The 22495-nt window shown below is 38.9% G+C and overlaps 1 protein-coding gene across 2 annotated transcripts in view; it reads left to right on the top strand.

Annotated features, from left to right (window-relative positions):
• The first annotated feature begins 3166 nt into the window (after window positions 1-3166).
• enox2 (ecto-NOX disulfide-thiol exchanger 2) overlaps window positions 3167-22495 on the top strand; it is a 151773-nt gene continuing 132444 nt past the window's right edge. For both annotated transcript variants that reach the window (XM_068325394.1, XM_068325395.1), the window contains exons 1-2: window positions 3167-3328; window positions 15592-15663. Coding sequence is in view for 1 of the 2 variants with exons in the window: in XM_068325395.1 (XP_068181496.1) it covers window positions 15639-15663 (25 nt within the window). In the remaining variant the exon portion in view is untranslated. The remainder of the gene's footprint in view (window positions 3329-15591; window positions 15664-22495) is intronic.

Genomic DNA, 22495 nt, shown 5'->3' on the forward strand with positions numbered 1-22495 from the left:
CAAGAACATATTACATGTACTTCAGTTCTCATTCAACCTTTACTGCAAGCTGTTAAGAATGATTAAAACAAGCTTTGATTGCTTAAAAACACTTATCACCTCAAAGTGAGGTAGCCCCATTGACTGTTAAGTTCCAATGGCCAGAGGCAACACTCATTCAGCACTCATTTTAGCCGTTGCTTGGATACCAAACTTTTCCCTATTTGAATCACCCTGGACATGATAAGATTTTTGTCAGGCTTGACACTTGAATGCATTGCATCATACCACACACTATGCACTTCAAAATACTTACATATGAGTGGAAAGTCTAATGAGAAAAGTTGAGCAGAATGGTACAGGGACCACAGACAGCAGCTTGAAAAGAGATTGGATGCCTGCAGGAGGACTGATATTGAATGGTCTCACACACACTGTTGATGAAAAATGACATGTTTTCTTTGGTAAACACCAACTTATATTATGGAGGAAATCTTTTTCATGTCTTTGCGATAAATTTCCACTAAAGTTCCTTTGCTTATAAAACACTAAAAAGCCTGTACACCTTTAGCCTTCATTAGTTTCCTTAAAATATCCCTCCGGTTTTGATTAGCATTTTGATCCATTTCCATTCCCTAAATACTTAGGAAGACATGTTATTACTGACATATATATTACACACAACATATCACCAAGGTTTTCCTTGAAAATTTCCAAACTGTGTTTCCCATCAGTTATTAGGTTGTAAAATAATAATAATTTTAAAAAAAGACTTAAAAATCATGTTACCCAACTTTCCACAAATCTGAAAGTTTCTTCTTGTTCATCCACTTTCATCACAACCTTTGAAGACTATTTAAGACTGGTGAGAGACAAATGAAAAAGGAAATTTCAAGTAGAGCAAACAGCATGTACAAAACTGCAGTGCAATGTTAGGAGTTATGCATTACAATTTTTTTTACAGTAATTCTATATTTTTCAGCATACCTGCATATAAGCAGTTTTTCACTGGGGTGGCAGGAGCTCAGTCTGTAGGACACTTGGATTGGACATCGAAGGGTGGTCGTTTCAAGACCAGTGTAGACCACAGAATGGCGTTTGGACTGGTGGTTGGAGACTTATTTCTTCTTCTCCAAACAGAAGGGAAAACTGTCAAGTAAGAAAGTGTGAAATAACCTAATAAACAAAATAGCCCAGAAACTGTAACCCCCAGGTGGACAAACGTCAAATGAAGAAATCTTTCGAAAATGATAATCAAATTGACCCACATTTGTTTTGCAATTGAATATTTAACTTATTTTATATTTAAAAATGATTACTCTCCAGGCAGTGCACTAATCATCGGACTGGAGCATCCTGCTGTGAACCATGTCATGATTGTCTTTCACCTGGAAGAGACACGTTACCTGGGATTACTGTTCAATCTGGAATATTAACAGCTCATTAATCATTAAGAGGTTTTTCAGAGTACTTATAGTATTCTAGTTTCCTTTTAAACTATAGCTGGAGTATATATTACACAGAGTATCACGTAAGTGAAACAAAGCATTAACTGCATGGTAAATAGAGATTACCAGGTAAACCTACCCAGTACAAACAAACTAAGGGTGAAGAATGCATGAGGAACCGTCAAGCATGCCTAATATTGTCATTAGTTGGGGGAAAGATGAGTACAAAAACCGAAAAAAAAGTATTAGCAATAGCATCATTGGCTGTAAATGGTCCAAAACACTTAATGATGTGGGAGTGAAATGCAGGCTGGCACATATGATAATCCTCTTGTAATGAGAATTCACTAGATATGACTGGCTTTGTTCATGCCCCAGCATCTCTGAACAAGCTTAGCTACCAGAACGGTAACAATATGCTGCAGAAAGAAGATACAACATGCTGCAGAAAGAAGATGACATGGCGTACAGCAGCCAGAGCAGCGAAATTACAAACGACAAGAAATATTTTACTGACGAGAGTAAAAGGGATATGAGAAGCTTTTGGTGTCTATTATTTTTCTCCTTTTGGATGATTACTGTAAATGAAAACATTTATTGGTTAACCCTACCATTTTTCTTTAAGCGGTGAGAGAATGAAAACAATCAGCTGTAGATTATGTGGTTGTTAAAGATTTAGATGCAGTCAAACTAAGCCATGAAATTCCAAAACCAAAGCTACTACAGGAATGAAACGAAGAATGTGGAAAATGGATTAATAAGTCCCAAAGCCCACACTGTTTAGTATCCAACTTTTTATTTTCACCTAAAATTTGGAGCAGTTAAGTGCTAATTCCTTCTCTGTGGATGGAAAATACCATATGTTGAAAACTTTAGCTTAAGATCATAAAAAGGGTCAAGCTTGTTCTTTTTGAAACTGCCCAAGTGAATCAAGTATAATGTGGCCAAAAACTGTTTACCACAAAATATATTAGTGCATTTCCAGAATAGTGAATCCAACTACCAATTGAGAGGAAACACAGCATTTATCCTCAAAGGAAAATTATGTGGGTTATAACAAAAACCAAGTGGACCACATAGAACATGAACATTCAACGTACATGTTACACTGGTGTCACTGTGGGTTCTCTTGGGTTAAAAACAATTTCTATTTCTTTTACTGGTGTTAAACTTAGGAACAATTTGGACAAAGAACTTAGGAGTCTAGGGACCCTGCCTGCCGTTAAAAAAATCATCCTAAGAATTGACAGTGCAAGGTTACAGAACTGATGGAAATGTTGGTTCACTTTTAAGATGGTTATTGTTTATTATAATCATAATATTGTGTAAAGAGACTGTAAAAACACTAGGTCAACTTCTTGTTTTTGATCATCTATAATTCTAACAAAAATTGCTGTTGCTGGGGGAAAATGTTATTGTGAGCATGCTCAGGGTCACATCTGAGACGACAGACGATATATTATAGTTCAGTGGATGTAAGATGTTGTGATTACATTGATAGGGGGAATGAAAACAACAAACTAACAAAAAACAGACAACAGAAACACACTTTTCGACAAATGATTACTATGATACATGATTATAATAATGACGTTTTTTATTGTCCTATGCACTTTCATTTTCTTCAAACCTCTGACGCAATTGTTGCGATAGTAACAGCGAAACGAAACCGTCGTCATTTCTTCGCCATCGGGGGCGCTAGAAGCATCAACACAAGACACGTGCTTACCTCGCGCTTGCCGTACATGGTTCCGCCATCGTTTGACAGCTCTTGTTGCTAAGGCTTTCCTGGTTACCTACTCAACGAAAATAACAAATAAAAGCTTCCAAGTTCAGCAAGGATTTAAATGAAACCTTTCCGTAGCACCGCTTGTATTGAAGTGGACATACGTTACAGCCAGGTACCTTTCCCTTTCAGTTTCCCTCTTTCACGTCACAGGGGCTAACCTCAGACAAGTGTTAGCGTTAGCTTCCTTTAGTGTCGCAAAAACAAGTTATTCACAACGCAGTAAATGGGAATATAACGTTAACGTCCTATTAATACACACAAATTTATCACATATCAATCACTTTGATTATGTCAACCGATGTGCTGAAGCAAATTTTCTCAGATAGCTGACTTACCTAAATACTGATTGTTGTGTTCGCCAAGTTCGTGTCATACAAGTACACATCGTTCATTAATATGGTTCTTTATGGCTGTCGTACCGAATTTATAACGTGACTGTCTTCCATGTATTATTATACATGTATTCATTGATCATTTGTTTAGATAAATGTTTTTAAAAGCCACTTTCACAATTCAATCCTCACATAGTACATACATTATAGATGTATACATTGTATTGCAGCTGAACTTTTTAAAACACAACATTTGACGAGCCGTAAGAAGGAAGGCTTTAGGCCCAATGTTAAAGTTTTCATGCAGTTTTGGTGTGGACACTTGTTCAACCCCTATTACGTTATTCTCACCCACAAACGTGGTATTCACTATGGGCATGGTTGTTCTCACACCACATCACACATTCCAGGCAGTTTCTGTAATGCTCAATGCCATTGCTTCCCTGCTTAATTACAATGGCATCAATGCATGTGGAATGATGAGCATTCATCAACATGACATCCTTCCTGTTGTACTGCCTTAGTAGTACTGCCTTAGTAGTACTGCCTTAGTAGTACTGCCTGAGTTGTACTGCCCGTGTTGTACTACCTGTGTTGTACTGCCTGTGTTGTACTGCCCGTGTTGTACTGCCTGTGTTGTACTGCCTTTGTTGTACTGATTGTTTACCGTGGGTCTGAGAGGAATGCAATTTCATCTGTGCTGTATGTCGTGTATATGTGGTACATTTGACAATAAAGCTATCTTCGACTTTGATCTGTTTTGGTGGACTGGCCTGCTGTCATCATAGTAGTAGCATGTTACATGTTACCCAGTAAGGTCATTTTCACCTTACTGTAACTGTTTTTTAGTTCAATATCAAATATTTATAGTGTTCAGCTCACTAAAATTAAAATTAGTTAGAATTGCTATGCATGTCCATTACATGACTTTAAATACCTCATTTTTTTCATCCAATAGTCTAAATTACCAAGAAATCACGTTAAAAATTATACCAAAAAAAAAAAAACAAGCATCAAAGCCAGCTTAGTTTTACATTTCATTACAATGGGTAAGGGGTAAATGATACTCTTTATAACATTTGATTTTCAGTGTTTATTCAGTTTTACCTTGCCTTCTTGTTTCTTTTGTTTTGTCTCTCTGAGCTTGAATCGTTTTGAATAAGCAATTTTGTTTTCATATGAATAAAGATGAGTTCAGTCAAGTCAAGTGATTTTCAAAGTTGTTTTCAATTCATTGGTTAATTCTTGTGGGAATTGTTTGTAGAAATTATTTTATGGTCATATTATTATATTTTGCTGTTAAAAGCTGAGATACTGTGTGTGTGCGTGTGCGTGTGCGTGTGCGTGTGTGTGTACTTTGTGCAGTGTGTTGATAGGTTGCTTCAAAAACATAAACGATGATCACAGGAGACACCTCAGCAAATAAACTCATGTTTCAGAAACCCTTACGATGGGGTTCATTTTTTTGGAGAGATTTGATGGATTACTTAGTCATTAGTTGCAACCTAATGCCAGTGATATATTTAGTATCATAGAGGTTTGGGTATCTAATAATGAGCTAAACCATCTTTTGACAGGTATAATCCTAAATCTTGACATTACATTTTGCAAGGAAAGGTTCGGGTAGGGGAGGTTAATCCTGCTATTGATTAAAAAGGGAGCATGACATTTGTCCCTGTTGTCAGAAATAATACCAAAATCTGTACAGGAATGAGGTTTGAAGTCTTATGGTATGAATTCAACTGGCTCAATAAAGTGGAAATGACAGCATGTGTATATTTAGTCAGTAACATCTGCACATGCCCTGAAATCCATGCTTCATTCGGAAACACCTGGTAATTCAGAGACAAGTTGAGTGGCTATAAACTGAGGTTAGGATGAAATCGGTATGTTTCATGCAATAGAATCTTTCCCAAAACCAAAGATAGACAAATGCCAACCCCATGGTACAAACTAGGCCAAACAATTTGGGTTTCGCAAACGTGTCACCAACTACTGAAACCAGTGGTGATGATGGTAATACCGTAATTCCTCGCCTACTGGGAGGAGGGACACCAGCCCTGCCTTCAGCACTGACATGGCTGAACACACCAACACAGACGGAGTTGACCATTCTTGGTTGTCGGAGAGGAAGTACTCCCGGGTCTACGAGACTGATAAAGATGAACAATTAATTAGACTATACATCTTGAGGCACTCAAACTAGAATTTAAGTCCATCCATTTGCCCTTCCCCCCAAACCAGCAAACCTAGAGGAAACGCTGAGAAGGGTATCTGTTTATCACCTAATTATTATGAAGAACATTTCTCACATCGATGAAATTAACTGCAGCCATGAGCTATAATAATAATGTTTAACTTTGTGACATTTTGGACTGAATTATTTCCAGGCATCCCACTCCATTATATTAAAACTCTTCTTGTATTCTGTTTGTGATGTGAAGGATTAGGTTCAGAAGTTTACCTGCATCCCTGGTCTTGGATTTGATTTATTCGAGCGGTGTTGAAGACTGCTGAACCAAGACTTAATAGGGGTGTCAATATTCGTCATGTCAGCGGGTTGCACTTCATTTATCTGTCTGATTGATCAAGTATGTATAGGGCTCTCTGACCTTGCTTTGAACAAATAAGAGCTGCACCCATGTCAGTGTTACCTGATTCATTGCTTTGTTGATATATTTTAGCTTTACTTTACAGACACACATGACAGAGACTTATGAACACCAATACCATGTGTAACAGTCCGAGGTCTATTTTTACACCTCATAATGTCATGAAGTCATGTTTGGGCAACAGATATAAGGATTGTGCTTTATTGCTTTGTCTGATCAACTTGGAAAAATTATTTGCTGTAATTTACAGATGACACTTTAATGGCAGCAACTGATGATTATTTTAATTATGCATTACTTTATAATAAATTAAGATGATAAAATGTAAAATAGCAACTCCTAACATGTGTGACTTGCTTGCAAAGTGACTAAAAGAGAAGTAGCTCCAGGACAAGGTTTGAGTGACACTGAATTAAAGACACATCACTTTAAAGATAATTTTATTACAGTATATAGAGAGAGAGAGAGTAGAGTAGGACTTTATTCATCCCTTCAGGAGGTTCCATCAGGAAAATTAATTTCTCCGTCACATTACACACAGCACAGTGAGTACACAGAAAGAAAAGACACACAGAAATTAATGCCAACACCAAATAGAAAGAGTAACAAATAAATAACCCACCAGATAGAGATAATAATAAATAATAAGTAACTCACTAAATGAAAAGAATATACAAATACAGAGACATAAATGAATTGACACTAATTTAGTTCTGGGTTGTTCTGATGAATTAACGTTTATTTGTCATTACCATATGTGAAGCCATGTATTTTCGTTATTTCTTACACTTTCCGTTTCCCTGGGTAGTTTATTATGATGATGGTGGAAAAGCGTTTGGGTTCAGCCTTGTTGAAGCAAAGCGAGCCTATACCTAATCCCAGGCAATATACTTGGTGGATCAATGACGTAGCAAGGGACATTCTTCGATGTTTAGCTGATGGACCCTCATCGCTTTCCCATCCCCTGCGTCATCTTTGTTGTTCATTTTCCTACTTCAAATACCTGTCCTGACTCACTGTTATACAGCAGCGCCTGTTATTAATTTAATTCAGTGAATTAATTCATGCAAACTCAATAATGGGTCAAAATTAATATCAGGAGAGTCTGATCAGTCGAGCTTTGAAACTTATTCTACTTATTACATCGCTACATTACATTTAAACATGGTGGTTTCTGTCTGACATACATGTCCTTTGTAGCAAGAGAATAAATAAATAATAACACATAAGAATATTCATATGGTGATTGATTCAACATAGCACAACTTAGCAAGTAGACACTCATCTGAGCCCTTAACAGAATTAAATTTTAATATTTTGTGAGCTGGTTTTTGTCTTAACATTTAAATGAGTTGTTTTTCATTATTTATTTTTTTGTGTGTGAGGGGGTGAATGCAAATGTTGCATTCTGAATTACTGTTTAGACATTTTTCAGTTAAAAAAAAGGATTTTGGAATCATTTTGGAACACATTTTTCTCTGCTGCCTTTCAGATCTGTCAGCTCAATTAAATGTTTATGTTCGATAAGGTGACCCTTTCCGCTTGGATCAGAATTAAATAAAAATCCAATAGCCTTCCAGTTAAATACAAAACTTGTCCAGCATTCAAGGTTAGGGTAGGTTTATGATGGTGTAGTTAACTAAGCCTGTTCATAGCATTATCTTGTCTTGTACAGTGCTTTAGTGTGTTCAAAAATCGTGTTATATCTGGTCTGATTTGAAGAACATCTTATAAACTTTCAATGAGTTTGACAGTTATGCAAAAAAATGCATTAAAAGTATTTGCATGGATGTGCCTCTTCACCAGTATCTGCCTCCTTTATATTACCATGGACATGACACATTTAATTATTTTCATCAAGGCCAATCAGAAGAGTTATCAATGGTTTTTATAATAATCCTTCCTCTATTTCTGTTGACACAAACACACATACAATTCCTTCTGCAATCCTAATTCAATATATGAAAACACATTATCATAATAGCAGCCCCACTTTTCCACCGTATGGTCAATATTTGTACTTGCTTGATGTGAGTGTTGGGCAGACTGTCTGCTTTTAAAGCCCATATGTGAAATGTTCTGTTTTTGATTATCTACAGTATTTGTGATATTATAGTGTCTGAAAGCTTGTCTAGGAGTATAAAGTAGGTATACAGTTTAGATCCATCTAAGTTTTTTTTGTTGTTGTTACTGCAGAGTCTGTTAGTGTTGGTTTATTTTTTGATTTTTATGTCTCATGCCCTCCGATGAACTGGTGACTTGTCCAAGGTGTACCCCGCCCCTCGCTAGATATCAGCTGTGATAGGCTCAAGCTTGTACCCGTGACACAGATTCCTATAAGTTGCAGGACACGGGACATTACTGGTAGTTGCTTCAAGAAAATGAATGAATGAATGAATGAATCTCTCTTTTACTTTGTCTGGTTTATGGGGAAATCTCAATGGAGCAAAAGCTTTTCTTGCTGTACTAAATTCAGTGTCAGAGGAAAAGTTCATAGCACTTGTATATTTTCTGGCAACCTTTAACAGAAGAGGGAATTGTACATGATTGTTCTGCCACTAGGCATGCAGATCAGAGTACGAATTAGGTTCTTCCACCTGCAGGTAGCTTGTTAGTTCTTACAGTTCTCTTGGGACAATTTGTTTTTCTGTTCTCCATTATTTATTTATTTATTTTTGGGATGGGGGTGGGGGGTCCAATCAATAGTCTTCATCACAACATCTTCAGTCCCTGCCTCACTGTTTGGACAGTGACAACATCTCCTCCAGGAATGCAAGGTTTAATTTTGTTTTAAGACTGTAGAAGGATGATTAATTCCAAGAGGCTGTCTTGGATCGGACATTTTTCAACATAGATCCTTTTTCCATGTATCACAGGCTCATTCAGGATAGGTCACTGCTGACTTACTGTAGATCACCATTGTCTATATCGCATTGTGTTTTTGTTGAACAATAGAGTGTTAGTTAATTAAGGTCTGAATTGAACAATGCAGGAAATAGTAAAGGGCTTCTCCAACTCTTCCATGGTATGATTTATAGGACAAGTAGTAGATGCAGTTGGTTGTGGTCAGCGTTGGAGGTAACAATGTGGGTTGTTCCAAAAGTTTGAAAGATGGTGAATTCCTTTGTATACATACTGTGTATCACTCATACAATATGCTATGTCAGTTTGCTTATGCTATTGCCTTTGTCAAATTAGGGAAGTTTCAAAATGTTAGATGGTGTGCATCTTACATTTGTTTCTCCATAAAGCCTTGAATGTATATTAGAAGACATAAATGACTAACCATTGAATATTGTGCTTCTATTTCATATAACACCCCACATTCACTGCCAAAACTTTCACCAACAAAACTGAAACACCCACAAATAAGTATGCTGATGATGGAAATGAGCTCCGTGGTAGGCTTCACGTGCATACAGTATTGCAGTAATAAAGTTATGGCCACAACCCTAGATGCAAGCAATGCTACCTATGCAACATTGAATTTCTGTTTTTATAGCACACATAAATCACAGACTAGACGGACAATTTTGAAGATGTGGCACAGCTCAAAGCTGCTGTTATTAAAAAAAAATTCAATTGAATATTCAAGTTTTGCGCCTATGTGATGCCAAAATTCTAATCCAGCAGAATATTGCTCTGCTCTTAACAGATACTGAGGAAAATACCAGGATATACTAATAATTGAAATCTGTGGTGCAGTTTATGATGCATAAAGCTATTAAACTACTCAGTAGCCAGCTATGTTGTAAATACCCCAAATTTATATGTATAACTACATAAAGGTGGGTGACATTCCCCAAAGTAATGCCACATATGTTGTTGGTTTGACAAAAAACAAGCACTTAAAAGTCTTTTTTTGTCAGTTTTATTTTGAATAGTTTTTTTAGATGGCTCCAGCTAATTTCCATAATAAGTATGAATGTTAACATGTCCACTGTAATCTATTAAGACCATCACTGACCTTTTCTTTCCAAAGGTTAGCAGGATTTTTTTCTCAATCTGTGTCTTGTGTAGCACTGCTATATCAGTATGTTGGTTTTAATCGCTAATTCTGTCTGACTAGACTTTCCTGCCTGAGGTCATTTTGCTGAACCTGACTTGGTAGACGGCACAATGTCAAGACCATTTCCCATGCTCTAAACCAAATTGTTTTTGTCCCACCCCGGGTGAGGAATGGTGACATTTCTCATTACTAGACGCTCTATTGACCCTCCAGAGAAATCTGGACCTGGATAGGAAGAGGCAGGCAGAGACAGGGAGGCCGTCAGAGCAACTCAATAATCTTGTGTGTATTGTATTTTTGGGGTCTTCATACAGCACCCATGCATTTGCTGTAACCAAATGACTAAAATACATGCTATTGAAAAAATATACGAGTCAGTGATTGGGATTTCTTTCTCACAAAACTATAGCAGTTTAAAACTGTGTTTGCTGAAATCTCATTGTCAAATAAAGAAGAGTAAAGAGAATACTCCAAATTTTGTACCTTTTTTTAATTTTTTTATTTTTTAAACTATCATGATTTTACTCTGAACCAACAATGTCAATGCAATTTGTAATGTGTTGTGAAAACAGATTAGCACATCCGTTGTGCACATTCCATCATCATGCCAGGCCAGTAAGACGCAGGGTAGCAGATTTTAAACTTGCAATGACTGGTAAATTTGCTTGATGGAGGAATGTGCTCTCCAGCTTGTGCCATGTGCTCATTTTTAGCATATGAACATTTGATCTTTCAAATGGAGCCTGACTTCATGGGTAGAACATGATTTCTGATATCGGAAGAGAAACCGATATTGGCACTGTCGTCTGTCAATTTTCTGGAAATTCTCTCATATTCCTTATTAGTAGGAGTCAGAGGGCATTTGACTCAGAATTCATCCCAAAATTTGTTCCAACATGTCTGTGTAGGTTCTCAGTTTCAGGTTGAGGTAAATCAAATATTTCTGTCACAAAAGCCACAAACCTTCACTCTTCTCAAGGGCAGAACTTGAATGAAAGGTAAAAGGTCTTCAACCAACCTTAAGCAAGTCCAGTTGTTTCTTTTTTATCTCTTCTTCTCTACCTGCATGATCTGTCTAGTTATATGTAGTACTTTTAAAAGCTTTAGGTTTTGAAAGGTACTATGGGGATGTGCCTGCATTTCTCTGTTTACAATAACAAGATCCAAACAAAAGAGCATCAACTTACTGTATTTGTCTACAACTCCATCCTTTTAATCAGGTAACCACCAGCTGTTATGTACAGAAAATGAATTCATTACCTTTCAGGGAGCAGTTTTAGATGTGACTTTTACAGATTTTTTGAAATATGTTTTATTTCCACACATTTTATTCATTTATATATTTTAAACACTCATTACAATTATAATTATACAGTAATGATAATTAGGGCTGTCCACTATTTTACCACAATGCAGATTTTCTAGCCCCATGAAAAGAGAACGCAATCGTCATATTGAATTATAGTAATAGCCATAAGATGGAAAAAAAAATATTTCTCCTTAAATATTTATATTCGGTCCAGCCCTAGTTATAGCTATATAACTTCAAGCATGATGACAAAATGACAAGAATCATGCCCGCAATATCGGTACTAATATTATGGGCATGAAGTGAAAGTTGTAGGATTGAATGCAAGCGAAAGAGATGGTTTTTAGAATGTTTTTTCAGCTCATTTCCACACCACCAACAAGAGTTGACAGCAAAGACAAACCTTTTCCTTGGCAAGATAATTGTTAATCCAGCATTACCAGTCCCATGTCTATTTCTGGGACAGTCTAATCATTTTATTCCATAAGACATCTTCATCTCTATCTACAACAGAATAACACCTTAACATTTTGTAGGGTTCGCATAGGTCTAAAGTTGTAAGCCAAAACTGCCTTTTTTTGACAATGTTAAAAACTTGTTTAAATGTGTCAGGATTATGAGCCTCTTCAATTAAGAGTGTTGATTTGTGGCTCTTGTGAATAACTATCTGGTTCAGATACAAGTGTCTGCCAACAAAGCATGATTGAAGATATTGAATACTGGCAAAGTGTCATTACACTGATGAACTGATTAAAGGTTTTTTTTTGTTGTTGTTTTGTTTCAATGGCAATTACAGATGATTCCAGCCTGGAAAAGTCAGAATGATTTCCTGCTCCATGACATTGACCAAATTCAGTGTCAGTATTTCTTTTTCTGAATTTACAATATTACATCCATGGCAGACGTAGAAACCAACACAGTTGGAAAGTACAGTTGAAGACATTTAGTTGGCATAGTAACTTAATTATAATCTTTTCCCTCTCAGAAATCTTATTTTACCTCCTGCTCCACTTCAGTCAAATGTCTGTTAAAAATAACTTTCGTTATTTTCATAGTTTTAACATTGCGATCCTTTCAGTACAAAAATAAACCAGCTTAAATGACAGTATTGGAGCATACACCATGCTTCCCAGGAGGATTATAAATAGAGCAATGGACTCACTCATGCTCAAAGATTAGAAAGTGCCACAGAGGATATGCAGGCCTTCCTATTTAAGAGAAAATTAAATAAAAATTTACATTGACTTTCCTGTCAAACATGACCTGCTGAAAGGAACCTGCTTGTTTTTCTCATTACGACTGACTTGATGTCGAATTGGCACATCCTCCTTGCTTTTGCTAAATCCTTTATTACTCCCTGTGGTCCGTTTATGCTATCTGGTTTTCAGCTTTCAGGTAAATCTGTTCATCAGATGTGATTGGACGTGATCTTGTGAAATAATTACATACCTTAGGAATTCTGGTGTCTGAAAAGAAGTGGATGTGCTTGGATTCTACTTGGGTGGAGGAAAAGGTCCTTTATTCATCATATCCAAATACATTCACTTTCCAGATGTTTCACATTCGTGAGCTTAACAACTGTGTGGGCTCCATTTTACAATTGGTCTCACACTAATTACTCGATCATTTGAGGGTGACCTCAGTGCTTAAAGCCTATTGGACAGGGCAATTGCTTTCTCAAATGCCTTGTTTTTCATAAAGATTAAATCCACCCATTTAAGCAGGCAGTACTGAATATGGTTCAGAGTTTTGGTGATTGAACTAAATCCTCAGTTTTAACGATGACCTGTGAATGACAAAAGGTGGTCCATTCATGAATGACATTCACATATTTAACCCTAGTGGGAACTACAACTTCCATTTCCATTTTGTTGTGCCGCAGGCTATGTGGGATTTGGTTTGTTGCCATTGGTTTGTTGTATTTTTATCATGTGTATCTGAATAGGATTTTTGTAGTATTATGGAAGGAACAGCATTCAAAACAACCCTATATATTTACACATGATACATTCTTAAAAAGTCTCTAGCAGACATATTCCACATTCTGTATTTATCTATGTTATTGATTGCAAAAAAATCACAAATTTTATATGACTGAACAACTGACGATAATCTTACCCTGTTTGGCATGTTGCCCCATTGCTGTGTTTTTTTGATGAAAGATATAGGCTGATTTGGTACCAATACGTTTGAAATGACTTCACCTCAAAAGCTAGCACATGATTCTGACAGACCTCTGTGTCTGAAGCTGCCAGGGATTTGGATTAATGTGTGAAAGGATTTGACCGGTTTTCCTTCCTGAGAGCGATTTCTGCAATCAGAGATGAATACACTGCACCAACAGAGCAATTGCTATCATTTAGGTTCTGCAGGTATTTCATAAGGTTTTGCCTTTCCTGTGATGTTTGCCCAGTGAAATTGAAATGGCTTTTCAGGGTAGTAAATGAATGAAACTTTTAAATAGTCATAGGGGATCTGAGATAAATGTCAACCATATACTTTTCCTATCAAAGCAACAATATTTGTTTTAGTATTGAAGTGCTTTAGCTAGTTCATGCAAATGCACAGACAAAATAACTGTTGTTAGAGAGGAAATGGAGGGACCCTGTCAATGTAAAGTTTTTCATACTCTCTGTAAAGTCGTAGCACTTAACATGTCCTGTCCAACAACCTCAGCATGCTGTATGAAGGTCTAGATCCTTACAAGTTTTTTAATGTGCAAATGAGATTCATAGAATGGCAGGGCACTTTTTGTTATATTATCTTTAAGGCATTAGAGACTACAAAATTGGCATTATGCCGAGGAGGGACATTTTTGTCAGACATATATGAGAAAATCACAGGGCAGATACAACAATGAGTAAATTAATATGTTTGTGTGATCATTTAAGAGAAATCTCTGTTCTTGCTCAAAACGATAAAGATAAATAGGATTCAATTTAAATTGCGATTCTTAAGTGTCATCTCAGCTGTATCCCATCGGAGCTTCATCCACCTCAGTGTGAACTATCATGTGTGTTGGTGGCTTTATTTCACCTGAGAGACAACTGACAGCTGCTGGAATGAGACTGAGGAATGACACAGACAATTAAAGGGGGTGGGATTCAGCCTGGTCTGACCTTCTGATCAATGCACTCCTATTTAGAGCTGGCAGGCTAGAGAGTAGCACTCTTTTTCCAGACTAATAAAGACGGCACGGAGAGCAGTTCCTGGGCTTGCCTGCCAATACTTTTAAAACCACTATCGATTCTCATTACTTTTAATGGTTTCTTTGCTTGTGTGAGTCGGATATTGAGGAGGATGTGGGTGGGCACGGGTGTAGCCAATAATTTGGCAAGGGGGCGGTTGAATGTCTCAGATAGTGTCAGTCTTCAGTGTATTGACCACGTCCTGTAATACCATCTGCAGAATCACTAAGTGAATTTTTCCCTAATCTTCATTAGCCTTGTTCCTGACCTCTACCAATCTGTGCTGCCAACATTTCCAATCTAGTCAGCGTTTAAATAGGCCAGTTGTTCCTTCCACTTACAGCTGTTTCAACCAGTCACATCATAGCAGGCAGGAGTAAGAATTTGGACGTCATCTTACAATGCTAACTGGCTGCATTGTTACACTTGTGAAGCAGCTGTTGAAAAAACGTCCTCACCCCTGGATGAGGAGTCAGAGCTGCAGAAGATGTGCTCAGTCCATTTGCAGAAATAATTGTTAAATCATCACATGTCTTTGTTAAATATTAGAAATTAAATATGCTAAGACTATGCTGAGCAATCAGTTTAAGCAAATAATGTGAAGACAGTTTCCAGCTACAAGCATAAAGCAGTGGGGGGGGGGGGTGCATAGGATGGCACTGTCACCTCACAGCAAGGAGGTTCTGGGTTTGAGTCCTTTTTGTGCGATGTTTGAATGTTCTCCCTGTGTATGGGTTCTGTGTGGGTTCTTGACATAGAACTTCCTGTTGCATGGCAAACATCCATAAATTATTTACATTGGACCCTTTGCACTTAGGCAGCCAACCTGAAATGTGCCACATCACAATGAACATAATAGTGAATGTGTGAGTGCTTCTCTTTCTATTGCATTGCAGGCTTTATTTTTCATATGTATGTTTGATAGGCTCAAAGATGCTTCTCCGGATGAGGTAGCCTGATGACCAAGGGAAAATGGCCTGTGACTGTGACCACACAGGTACGATTTCTATGACATGCTTAATACTGTTAAGATTTGAATGAGTCAGTGAAATACTGCCTTAAAGGATTTTTTAAAAAAACTTTAAAGGGTTTTTCAGCAGGTCATAAAATGTTGAAAAGTTAACTACCATGTTTCTACAGCAGCCGAGATTAGGGGGAAAAACCCACTAATGTCTCTGTGGAAAGCCTTGCAAAATTTTTTTTCTTTTGTTTAGCCTAGGTGAGATGAGGAGCATCCAAGTGGTAGCAGGATACAATTGCATTAGTAGGTGCCACCAAATCCTGCAGACTGGAGAAGAAAGCTGCTGCGCTGAAATTATTCCATTGTATTTTACTTCTTCTGATAATTAATTCATCCTTGTAAAAATTTTATTTGACACTCTTTTGATGTTTTTTCATCGGTCAGTGCATATTGATTTCCAGTTCTCAAAACATGCACTTATGACACAGTTCATACTCCTCTTTATGATCACAATCTGATCTACTTGGCTGCTCTTCTGAAGCAGCTGGCCTTGTGCAAGGATAGTGTCAGGGGGACCAGAAAGGGATGACTTTCACTTTCCTCACCAAGATGCTGTGAATCCTGGTGACTGAATGTACTCGGATCACAAGCTTGCTTACTTTGTCATGTAAGCACCCCTTAGATTGATACTTGATTTCTGGACCTATACCCATGTCTGCCAGCCACAATTCTACACCTCATATGGATCAATAATGCTGACTGTTATCTTCCCACAATATCTCACTTTCACATTTGGCTAAGGTCAATTGACTAAGGTCAATTTCAGAAGTTTTGTTGTCCAAATCACAAAATTTCTCTCTGTTGCCATTGTATAAAAAATGTTAATATACTGTTGACCTCAGCAGTGGTTATGAGAACCAAAGATCAGTTTAAAAGATGTCTAATATTTATTATTATTATAATCAAACAACTTTCATAACACTGTATGCACTGTTTGATGAGATTTACTGTATGATGACTAGTAGGTAAGCAATCTTAAGCCTTTTAATTTTCAGTTGAGTTTCATTCTGCTGTGAAATCTTTGCTGCTTGATACTGTATGTGGGCATTCTTAAAATGGGAACTTTCAATTGGAAAACTTAACTAGCCAATACTGGCAGAAACTGTGGTCTTTCTATCACAGTATGACTTGATGTCTTAATGGTCTGCAAAAGATTTAAATAGGTTTAATGTAATGTAATGAAACTTCCGTCATGTGAAGGTAGTACAAATGCTTAAAATGTTGCTTCAAGTAATTTGCCTCCTGGATGTCCACTATTCTAATTGTCCTAAAAGCTTCAGTCCTGCTTGCTTGGTATGTTAATACTATATATATATATATATATATATATATATATATATATATATATATATATATATATATATATATATATATATATATATATAATTTATATATAATTTATATATAATTTATATATAATTTATATATAATTTATATATAATTAGGGCTGTCACTTGTCAACTGATCACCACCTGGTGGTGAGTTGGGTCCGTTGGCGGAGGAAACCTTTGGATAGACCTGGTAAGCCCAAACGAGTAGTGCGGGTGAACTGGGAACGTCTGGAGGAGGACTCTGTCCGTGAGGCCTTCAATTCACACCTCCGAAGGAGCTTCTCGTGCATCCCTGTGGAGGCTGGGGGCATTGAACCTGAATGGTCGATGTTCAAAGCTTCCATTGCTGAAGCTGCAGCTGAGAGCTGTGGTCTCAAGGTCTTGGGTGCCTCAAGGGGCGGTAACCCTCGAACACCGTGGTGGACCCCGGTGGTCAGGGAAGCCGTCCGACTAAAGAAGGAGGCCTTCAGGGGCATGTTGTCCCTGGGGACTCCTGAAGCAGTTGCAGGGTACCGACAGGCCAAAAGGACTGCAGCCTCGGCTGTGATGGAGGCAAAACAGAGGGTGTGGGAGGAGTTCGGAGAGGCCATGGAGAAGGACTATCGGACGGCACCAAAGTTGTTCTGGAGGACTGTCCGACACCTCAGGAGGGGGAAACGGGGAACCATCCAAGCTGTATACAGCAAAGATGGGACACTGTTGACCTCGACTGAGGAGGTTGTCGGTCGGTGGAAGGAACACTTTGAGGAACTCCTGAATCCAACTACCCCAACTGACCCGTCCTCTGTTGCAGAGGCAGAGCTGGAGGATGATGGGGGATCAGAGTCAATCTCTCGGGGCGAAGTCACCGAGGTAGTTAAACAACTGCACGGTGGCAAAGCCCCGGGTATTGATGAGATTCGCCCGGAAATGCTGAAGGCTCTGGGTGTTGAGGGGCTGTCGTGGATGACACGCCTCTTTAACATTGCGTGGAAATCTGGGACAGTGCCGAAAGAGTGGCAGACTGGGGTGGTGGTTCCTCTTTTTAAAAAGGGGGACCAGAGGGTGTGTGCCAATTACAGGGGCATCACACTCCTCAGCCTCCCTGGGAAAGTTTACTCCAAGGTGCTGGAAGGAGGGTCCGGCCGATTGTCGAGCCTCAGATTGAGGAGGAACAATGTGGGTTCCGTCCTGGTCGTGGAACAACGGACCAGCTTTTTACTCTCACAGGGATCCTAGAGGGGGCTTGGGAGTATGCCCATCCAGTCTACATGTGTTTTGTGGACTTGGAGAAGGCATATGATCGTGTCCCCAGGGATATACTGTGGGAAATACTGCGGGAGTATGGAGTGAGGGGGCCTCTTCTCAGGGCCATCCAATCCCTGTACGCCCAAAGTGAGAGCTGCGTTCGGGTTCTCGGCAGTAAGTCGGACTTGTTCCGAGTAGCTGTTGGCCTTCGCCAGGGCTGCGCTTTATCACCAATTCCGTTTGTGATTTTCATGGACAGGATATCGAGGCGTAGTCGTGGTGAGGAGGCTTTACAGTTTGGTGGCCTGAGGATTGCATCACTGCTTTTTGCAGATGATGTGGTCCTGTTTGCGTCATCAGCCTGTGACCTGCAGCGCTCACTGGTCCGGTTTGCAGCCGGGTGTGAAGCGGCGGGGATGAGGATTAGCACCTCCAAATCTGAGGCCATGGTCCTCAGCAGGAAACCGGTGGAATGCCTTCTCCAAGTGGGGAATGAGGTCCTTCCACAAGTGAAGGAGTTTAAGTATCTTGGGGTCCTGTTCACGAGTGAGGGAACAATGGAGCGTGAGATTGGACGGAGAATTGGGGCAGCAGGAGCGGTATTGCAGTCGCTTTACCGCGCTGTTGTCACAAAGAGGGAGCTAAGCCGAGAGGCAAAGCTCTCCATCTACCGTTCAATCTTCGTTCCTACCCTCACCTATGGTCATGAGCGATGGGTCATGACCGAAAGAACGAGATCGCGGATACAAGCGGCTGAAATGGGCTTTCTCAGGCGGATAGCTGGTGTCTCCCTTAGAGATAAGGTGAGAAACACTGCTGTTCGCGAGGGGCTCAGAGTAGAGCCGCTGCTCCTTCGCGTGGAAAGGAGTCAGTTGAGGTGGTTTGGGCATCTGGTGCGGATGCCTCTGGGACGCCTCCCTAGGGAGGTGTTTCTGGCACGTCCAGCTGGGAGGAGACCTCGGGGCAGACCCAGGACCAGGTGGAGGGATTATATCTCAACACTGGCCTGGGAACGCCTTGGGATCCCCCAGTCAGAGTTGGTGGATGTGGCCCGGGAAAGGGAAGTTTGGGGCTCCCTGTTGAAGCTGCTGCCCCCGCGACCCGATTCCGGATAAGTGGTGGAAGATGGATGGATGGATGGGCTGTCACTTGAACACGTTAAGTAGATTAATTAATTACGATGCAAATTAACGTGCTATAAAAATTAACGCAATCAATCGTGAGTGGCAAGGCTATGCGCAAGCATTTTAAATTTGGCCCATTGAGGGACCCGTAGGCTGCAGTGATACGTCGTTTCGTACCTGCGCCACAGCAATCCTCTTGAAGATGGATCACCCAGACATCAGTGGTTCAAGTCCCACTTCCGCCAGGAAATCCATTGGAGCGAGAAAAGTCTTTTCTTCTTAGTGAATTCTACTGATTAATCATGCACTACAATTTAGTAATGTCCTAGAATTAAAATTCTTTATTTGGGAGCCTTTAGCAGGTATGAGATTTAAATGCAATTAATTAGATTAATTAATTACAAATCCTGTAATTAATTAGATTAATTTTTTTAATTGCCTGACAGCACTAATATACTGTATATATTAAAGCTATTCAGCAGGTAACAGGTGTGGTATCTCTAATTGCCATTGCCTAAGAATTACTGACTACTGGAGATGTGGCCTGCATGTGAAACACTTTCCGCCCCAACTAAATTCTGTGCCAGCTTTTTATACAAGCTTAAATTAAGGCCTTGCTTATTTTAATACTCTGTAGTTATTGTATTTTTCTGCCTATTAAATTATTGCATAACTTCTACATTGATTAGGATCTAAGAATATCCCCATAATTATCTTAGAAAATGCAAGTGCAACATAATTTACACCCTGAGCAGACAAAGTTTGCATTTCAATACTGTCTTTGACTGAACAGACAATAGTTTTGTTAGTCATTATATTTGGAAATGGAACCACATGATCTGCATTCCAGTTAGAACACATAAAATGGAGCCCATATGGATTGTATTTGTACATTGACTGTACAGACATAAGTATGGACTAAATGATGCATGCTAGTTTGCCATGTGATTCTAAGTAGACAGTAAAATGTCATGGTTTAATACCAAGCATGGAAAAAAAGGAAAAGTCACATTTTTTACTGTCTTCAGAAGAATAACACTGCAAACCGTGGTACAATTGTTCTAGTTGAAAGACTGAATGCAGAGGCGTTCTTAATGCTGCAGTTTTTACATTATTTTAGGTTTCAGAATGAATACTTTTTGTCAGTGCATGATATATTTTAAAATTTCAGTCATCCTCTCTCCAAACTGACAAATTGGGGCCAGCTGTAAGGTATGATAAGAGCTTTTTTCTGTTCTCTGTCATCTGAATCATATTCTAAATACTAAAACTGTTGTCTTTGCTGAGAGCAGCATGCTGGACATGCTTAACACACACACACACACACACACACACACACACACACACACACACACACACACACACACACACACACACACACACACACATGCTTGCCAGAGGTTTGTTCGTCAACCTCTTACTGGTTATTACTGATAACAGCTTTTTGACATTTTAGAACAGCCGAGACACAACTCTCATTCTGACATAGAGAGGATATTCACTTATACAATTACTAGTGCAGACATTTTACAGACCAGGACAAACTGCTCTCAGGTTCCAATTGAATGTACTGATGTTGCCATTTTCTTTTGAAAGCTATGTCGACTTTTATTTTGCTGATTTCCAAAGTGAACTATCTGTAGAGATTCTTTTACTATTTCATTACATTTGATGTGCTTATCAATTAAACTCAAAATAAACAAGTGAGTTGGTTATGAAAATAATAGTTTCAAGCCTAAAATATTTCTTTCCTATTTTTCTTATTTCACAGGACCTTCACTGAGCGGGAAGAAAGCCATCTAGAATAAACCAGAATTGATTTGTCCCAGAAATGTCCACCTTTGATCAGTGGGGGAATCAGATATAATACTATACGGTATATGATTCTGATTGGGGCTCCGGTGTCTCGGTGGTAGAGTGGTTGTCTGCTATCAGATGGTCAGTGGTAACATCCCCAGTCCTGCAGTCTATATGTGGAAGTATTCTTGGGCAAGATACTGAAACCCAAATTGCTCCCAGTGGCTGTTCTGCTGGCGTGTGAGTGATGTGAATGTGTGAATGGTTACCTCTACTGAAGACCCTGTCACTGTCACTGTGTGAATGTGTGTGTGAAAAGATTAAATTTGCTATTCTAAAGCAGTTTGAGTAATTAGCAATACAATGCAGACAAACAGAGATTGTTTTAAGAAGAAATTAATTCATATTGTTCACCTCTCATCCAAACCAACATGTCATTCACAGCGACAGGGGAATATTGGCACTCACCTTTGCCTTATGTCTGTCTCGCTCCGTCTGTCTCATTGACTTCTTGTGACGCGCACACACACACACACACACACACACACACACACACACACACACACACACACACACACACACACACACACACACACACACACACACACACACACACACACATCGCATTAGCACCACTCATCTCAAAATGTTTTTCGGGCTCTGTACTAAACTTCCTTTCACCTATCAACCTAGAGAGTGAAACAGATGTGAATTTCAGACTACTGTTCTCTTTTTATCGTCAGCCAATTGTCAAAATTTTCTGACCATGTTAACACAGTAATTCTGCACTCAAATTAAACATGATAAATCTTTGTTGCTGAGCTTTAAACTCCTATTTTCAATTTTACATTGTAAACAGCACTGGCTTCCTACCCAGTTCCACTTTCACCTTCATTTGATGCATTCTTAAATAACAATATAACAAGGAAGTGGCCAAAATTGCAACAATAGTATGAGGCAAGAACTACTGCTGTCACCAACATGGCTCAATGAGCACATCATGAGAATGTCTGATGTGTTTTTATTTGGCATATTTCACAGCATCAGCCTTCTGTTGGTGGTAACTAACTACAGTTCTTTCAACCCAGGTCTGCCTCCATCACTTTGTAATTCCAAAGAGGAAAGCTTTGGATACCTAGTTGAAACGGCTGAGAGACCCTCCTGCATAGATTCATTGAAGTGCACCTTATGTGATTTTAGTTGATTGAATCAGCATTTGGAACAAAGAGTGAAATTCTCTAAAAGCTTTCATCAAGGGAAGGGTTGTGCAGCTGAAAGGGTTGGGAATATGACGACAGGCTCCAAAGCCCCTGCAATGCTACCCAAAAT

Source organism: Antennarius striatus, chromosome 10 (genome assembly GCF_040054535.1).
Source record: "Antennarius striatus isolate MH-2024 chromosome 10, ASM4005453v1, whole genome shotgun sequence".
In the NCBI taxonomy this organism is placed as follows: domain Eukaryota; kingdom Metazoa; phylum Chordata; class Actinopteri; order Lophiiformes; family Antennariidae; genus Antennarius; species Antennarius striatus.